The sequence below is a fragment of the Coregonus clupeaformis genome, chromosome 33 (assembly GCF_020615455.1).
Source record: "Coregonus clupeaformis isolate EN_2021a chromosome 33, ASM2061545v1, whole genome shotgun sequence".
Taxonomy (NCBI): Eukaryota; Metazoa; Chordata; class Actinopteri; order Salmoniformes; family Salmonidae; genus Coregonus; species Coregonus clupeaformis.
This window is the reverse complement of record NC_059224.1, coordinates 37,385,014-37,391,013: the sequence shown is the minus strand read 5'-3', so window position 1 is coordinate 37,391,013 and position 6,000 is coordinate 37,385,014. Positions and strand designations below refer to the sequence as shown.

Below are 6,000 nucleotides of genomic sequence, written 5' to 3'. Positions count from 1 at the left end.
ACAAATAAAATTTGATTTCATTTGATTTGAACTAAGAAAGCAGTATGGCTTATGTATTTATGGGCGCGTATCTCTTGTATTTGCATGAGCACATGGTTGTTTTTGAGTGGCACTGCGTGCTTGAGGATGCAATTACCAATTGATTCTACCCAGAGCTGCAAAGTCACAGGACTTTACTGCTCCTAGGGCTCCAATGAAAAAGTATTTCTAAGTGTACAGACTGTAAGAACTGGAGAACAAAGTCAAGATGTAACATAAAGGTGCTTTATTGTAGTGGAAGTACAGATGTTGTAGAGTCAAGACATACAAAAAGACACAGGGAAGAAAACATTTTTACAAATGTACACATTTATGTACACTACAGTATGTTACAAAAGTAAAACAATGGGAATAATACCAACAATAGCATATTGTTACCCTCTATACCTGCAGATTCAGATTCAGATTATTTACATAGCTTTGCTATAGATAAACTAGAGGAGGATTCTATTTATAAATAGCTTTTCAGGTAAAATAGCGTAATTTTGTACTCTAAACAGTACTACTCAGCAAGTCCAACCTAACAGTTGCACATTTTAATTTGAGTATATTCAAAGTTAAAAAAGTGAAACATAATGTCTGAAAAAGGCCTTCAAACGTAAGACTCCTTGGCGTAAGAAAACTCTTCGAACACAGGCTGGCTGCACCTCCGTGACACATTCTCATGTCGTGAAGCTGTGTCATGGTGTGACACGGTCTCGTGGAGTGCTCTCGACATGGACTCAGACATCGCTCGCTGGCGGAACCCGACCGAATGCCGTTGGGCTGTGGTGACATCATCACCATCTGTCCCCTGAGAGAAGCAGTCTGTGTATTGATTGACGGGACAGGAGTACAGGAAGTTTGCGTTCATAGAGGCTGGGCGGGACTTCCTGCTGAGAGTGGCGGCGACGGCACTGACAGTCATGGAGCCATAATGCGGTGGGGAGGGCTGAGCCGCACTCTGGACTGCCTGCTCGTACGAAGGGGGCTGGGAGGGCAGTCTGCTGTCCACCTGTAGGAAGACCTCCACCGCAGACAGGGGGCGCTTCTGCTTGAGAGGGGCCTCGGCCACTGGGGCCTCCACCTCACTCTGGGAGTCTTCCTGGAGGGTCCCGAAAGGGAAAGGCTTCTCCTTTTGGAGGTCACCTTTCTTGAGGCTGCCCCAAGCGAAGCCGAAGGCCCCAAGGCTCTTGGTCCTCAACAGGGCTTTCCTGTCCACATTCATGGACTGGGTGCATCGCTCGACCACTTCCATCGTGTTCGCCCTTGGGGGCTCTGCCCTAGACTTGGTGGAGAGGGGAGCATGGCGTGTGGACTGGCCCCCGCGTTGGCAGGCCGGGGAGGTCAGCGGCGAGCTGGTAAACAGGGAGACCTCCGATGTGTTGGAGGCGGCGCTCTCCAGGGAGCAGGATGACGGGCATGACGGTTCAAGCTGCCGCCAAGTCATCGTCTGGCTGCCACCGAGTTTGGGGAGGGACAGCGTGGCGGCATGCCTGGTGTCAGCAACACCACACCCTGGGAGCAGGAAGGAGTCATCAGAGATCTGCTTCTTGAGTGGATGCTCCTCAAAGTCCCGCCACTCCACAGAGAAGTCGTCGTGACTACGGGCCAGGCCAATCAGGCTTCTCTTCTCAGCAGAGGGGAAGATGATTGGCTCTGAGCAGCGGCGGTTGAAGAGCTTCTTGTTGGTGAAGGTGTGGAAGATGGCGTTGGAGGGGCAGGAGGGGACGGCGCCGCATTGCATCCCGCACGCAGAGAGGAGAGATGGGGACGAGCTGCCCCTTTCCCCCTCACCCTCTACTTGCGTGGACCCCACGCTGTCCCCCTCAGCGTCTGCGTCTGTGCTGTCATACGCAGAGTCGTGCTGCTGTGATAACACGGAATCTGAGGAGAAAGAGATGGAACATTGATCAGTTGCAGTTTACAATGTATGATTCCTATTCCCATTGTTCTATTTTATTTCAAGCTTTTTGAAACATGTTCCCAGAAATCTGTGTTCACAGAATGTTCTTATTTTCTGTGAAAGAACGTGTAGCATTGCAGAGAATGGCGCCTAAAGCAGCCCAGTTCACTTACCTGAGTTATCCTCATCGGGATCTCCCAAAAGGCTCAGGACGTCCTCTCCAAAGATCTCACAGCAATGCTCGATCAGGAACTTTGTCAGCTCTGTCACCTAAAGGAAACATCACAAAGAACACAAAAGGTTAACGTTACTTTGAACAATGGTTGAGTGATTGAAAGTAACATTGTTTTAAAGTGTAAAGAATTGGCTTTCCTTTCGATGAACAACTCAGTCCTGTTTCAGCGCAGACTATAGTAGGATAAAGTTATTGCGAAACTATAGGCCTACACACAGACACACAAACACACTGTTGTTTTCCGGACATGAAAACTACACTGGCAGCTTCAAAGAGTCCAGTCAGAACCGGATTCTCACCTTCTTCGCGGTCTGCACATCTAAGGACATGATGTCCTTCTGCAGCAGAGTGGGTGCAATGCACAATGCCAAGTTATTGGCATCCATCTTGTTGGTATCCGCGCTCTTCGTGATGTGGTGGAGCACACACAGAATGTTCCTCAGCAGGAGGATGTTAGGTCCTGGTAGCTTGACTACCACCCTGAGAGAGGAAAGGGAAGGAAGGAGAGAAAGAACAGGAAAAAAATGTAGATCGGTTTGCCGCTCGTTACATTTTTTTGTAGCTTCTCTTTTTGAGAGGGGGAGGAAACTAAAAAAGAAGCGTACACATTGAGGGTAGAGGCACAACTTCCTCATTGTCTGACTCTCTGAAAATCTCAATTGAAAAGCCCCCTGAATCTGTTCTTTGCAACACCTAAACATCAATAGAAAAGTTGAGTTTTTTTTTGTTTTCAACCAAACGCCTACATTAGTCTCACATTAGCATAACGTTTACGGCTACGGCCTCTCATGTAGCCTACAGTTTTATATAAGATTATGCCCCACAAGTACTACAGTAAAATAGTTCACAAATGCGGGTGACTCAACAGGTGGTACAGTTGCTAACGCTACATTTAGCCTAGCGTAAGCTCGCTAGTGGCTGGTAGCTTACCTTTTGAGCTCTAAGCTTCTGTGGTGGATGACCTTAGTCTCCAGGGCCTTCATCCAGGTCTCATACATCTCCGACACTAACAGGCTGCCCGGGAGCTCCGTCAGAAAACTCTGCAATTAGTAGGGAAGGTGTCGAGGGTTAGAACACAATACAGTGGAGGACTGCTGATAGGTAGCGAGAGGTACTAACGCGCTAAAAATAAGAGGTCTAATTGGAGGTCATAGAGCTCCTTCTCCCTGCTCCGGGTGGATGGCAGATGGACGAATAGAGAAAAGGAAAGGACAAATGAGTGAACAGATGGATGATTCTTTACCTTGAGTAGTCCCACCAGGAGAACCACGGGCAAGGCCTCCATCTCCACCTCCGTCCCACTGTCGAGCTGCTCCCTGATGGCCTTCAGGTTCTTATTGTTGCCGTTCTTCCTGAACACACCCTCTGTGGAGGGGCCTTTCTTCCACAGCAGCACCAATATATCCTGGTGGGGAGAGAGAGGAACAAGGGAGGAAAAGAGGTCAAACCAGGCTGAGAAAATGCATGAACAAGTCAAACACCCTGCTGTGTGTGCGCACGCGCGCACGTGTGTGTGCGTGGATGCGTGTGTGTGTGTATGTGCTTAAATGTGAGTGATTCTGTGAGGGGGAGGCCAGGGCCAGATTGAGACAGACAGTTGGTGCATTGTGCATGTCAGCTGGAAGTGGAACATCACATAGATTAAATCTGTGGTTGGGTTGCAGACAGGCAGGTCCTTAGCAACCATTACCAAGTGCTTTGGTAACTAAGTACACTTATTAGTGACAATTAAATGGCCTGATTGATCAAGTGCCCTAGTCAATAAACCCTTTGAACTAAACACCTTGGTAGAATGAGGTGCAGATCAAATCAATAGCTGTCACTACGATTCATTACGGCAGTTCGGTTCATGAAATGATAAGAGTAATGCTATGTCACACAGCCAATCTATTCTTTCTCACTCAATGCCCGCAGCCCCACACCTTGTACAAATGATGAAAATCTGACATTCAAAGATATTACAGAATAAAGATATTACAGAACAAAGATATTACAGAACAAAGATATTACAGAACAAAGATATTACAGAACAAAGATAGTTTTGGTACAGTGACGTACTGTGATAGGCTTTGGAAGAGTCCCATCCTCCGGGCAGGTCTTGGAGAGAGGCTGTCCAAACAGATGGCTCTTGGAGTCTGTGTCTGGATGGGAGGATATGCTGGTGAGGGTGGAGCTTATCCTCAACTTCCTCAAGATGCTCCACTTACTGTTGCTACCATTTTCTGTAACGAAAGAAGCCAAACGTTTAGCCAATTTGTGTAGGTATAGTATACAGTATTATAAAGGCGGTATTAAGGGTTAAAGTATACCAATACCATTCATGAGAAAGAGAGTGAGTGTGAGAGAGATTAGCATATGATATAAGTTGATGTTCTTGTTTTAGATTGACATTCACACTAATCATTGGTGTGTCCTGTTTGAATCATTTCATGCTGCCTCTTTTTTTCTCTGCCTAAGTTGGCACACACACATATACACACACACATACACACTGTGGGCCCTTAACCAACCTTGTGGTTCAGAGATGTTGTTTTTCAAACTCACCAATGGGCTGTGTTACACATCTGGGCAGGGTGAGGAGCTTTGCGTCGCTCTGGAAACGCAAAACAGGAGATGTAGTCATGAGCATGTAGGAGGAACATGTGACAAGCCACAGCCTCTGTTTTCATTCCTGTTTCAATGTGAGGGTTCAGGGTGGTAATAGTCTAACCCGCCAACTCTCCCTCCTCAAACTCCCCAATCACCCAAACAATTTACCCCTCAATAACACCCATCATAAAAGCCCATCACTTTCAAACCACTGTCCCCTCAAGAACAACACAAGGTCCTCCATTTGAACGAAACAACACAAACCCTCCTTTAAAAAAGCATCATCACTGTACAGTATCAATCAAGTGTTACAATGTATACACTTGTGTTACATAAGTGCTTCTATTTGAGCAACAGATTGCAGCAGTCCGAATTCCCCCATCAACCCTCAAAATAAGCCTCATATAACCTCACACAAGGTGTTTCTCCCCAACACATGTTGAACCAGAACAACTGACACATGGATGAAAGAAGCAGAAGCAGGAAGTGTACTGTACGGTACTCACATCAAGCGAAAACTCGATAGAAGGCTCCATGCCACCTCCTGTTAGAGTTTTAGCCTGAAACAGAGAGCGAGAGAGAGAGATTATTATCTATAGTGCAGATGAAAGTTCTTGAAGATAAAAGGTGACTCCTTCCAGAAGCAATTATATTATATATTAGGCAATGTATGCTCATTCTAATTATATAAGTACAATTTGAATGGTGTCAAACAAAAGCCTGTTATGCCTGAATGGCCAAAGATCATGTTTTGACAAAGTGCTGCAAAGTGTGTCTGCATTGAGCGCCTTTCTATGAATGTCCGATGCTCTGTCCTTATTGATAACGGCCCTTTATAGAGGTAATATGTCTCTTCAGAGCCAGAAGACCCATCAACATGAGAGCAAGAGATAGAATGCGAGTCAATGCTCTAAATTGGCTGTATATGGTGCAATACAATGGTATCTTGATATCCAATGACTGGCTGGACACAGGTGAAAGTATAACCATCTTTTCTACAGTATCTGCCATCACCGCATTTGGTAACAAGAATCTGGGTGAGGTATCAGGGATTATGACTATAGTCTACAAAGTATGCACTATGGTTATAAAGGTCACAGCTTTTCTGATAGCTGTTTCTGTACATTTAGCACAACACTGGAGAGTAGGCTAAATCTGCATCCCAAATGGCATTCTGTTCCCTATAGTGCACTACTTTCAACAAGCGCCCTATGGGCCCCAGTCAAAAGTAGTGCACTGTATGGGGAAATAG

At 46.1% G+C, this 6,000-nt stretch overlaps 1 protein-coding gene across 1 annotated transcript in view; it reads right to left on the bottom strand.

Annotated features, from left to right (window-relative positions):
* Nucleotides 1–250: 250 nt before the first annotated feature.
* Nucleotides 251–6,000, bottom strand: part of LOC121549095 (T-cell activation Rho GTPase-activating protein) — a 28,510-nt gene continuing 22,760 nt past the window's right edge. Inside the window, exons 7-14 of the mRNA XM_041860929.1 lie at nt 5,255–5,308; nt 4,704–4,752; nt 4,218–4,381; nt 3,403–3,564; nt 3,090–3,199; nt 2,459–2,639; nt 2,098–2,194; nt 251–1,905 (exon numbers count right to left, since the gene is read on the bottom strand). Of these exons, the coding sequence (XP_041716863.1) occupies nt 632–1,905; nt 2,098–2,194; nt 2,459–2,639; nt 3,090–3,199; nt 3,403–3,564; nt 4,218–4,381; nt 4,704–4,752; nt 5,255–5,308 (2,091 nt within the window). The 3' untranslated portion in view covers nt 251–631. The remainder of the gene's footprint in view (nt 1,906–2,097; nt 2,195–2,458; nt 2,640–3,089; nt 3,200–3,402; nt 3,565–4,217; nt 4,382–4,703; nt 4,753–5,254; nt 5,309–6,000) is intronic.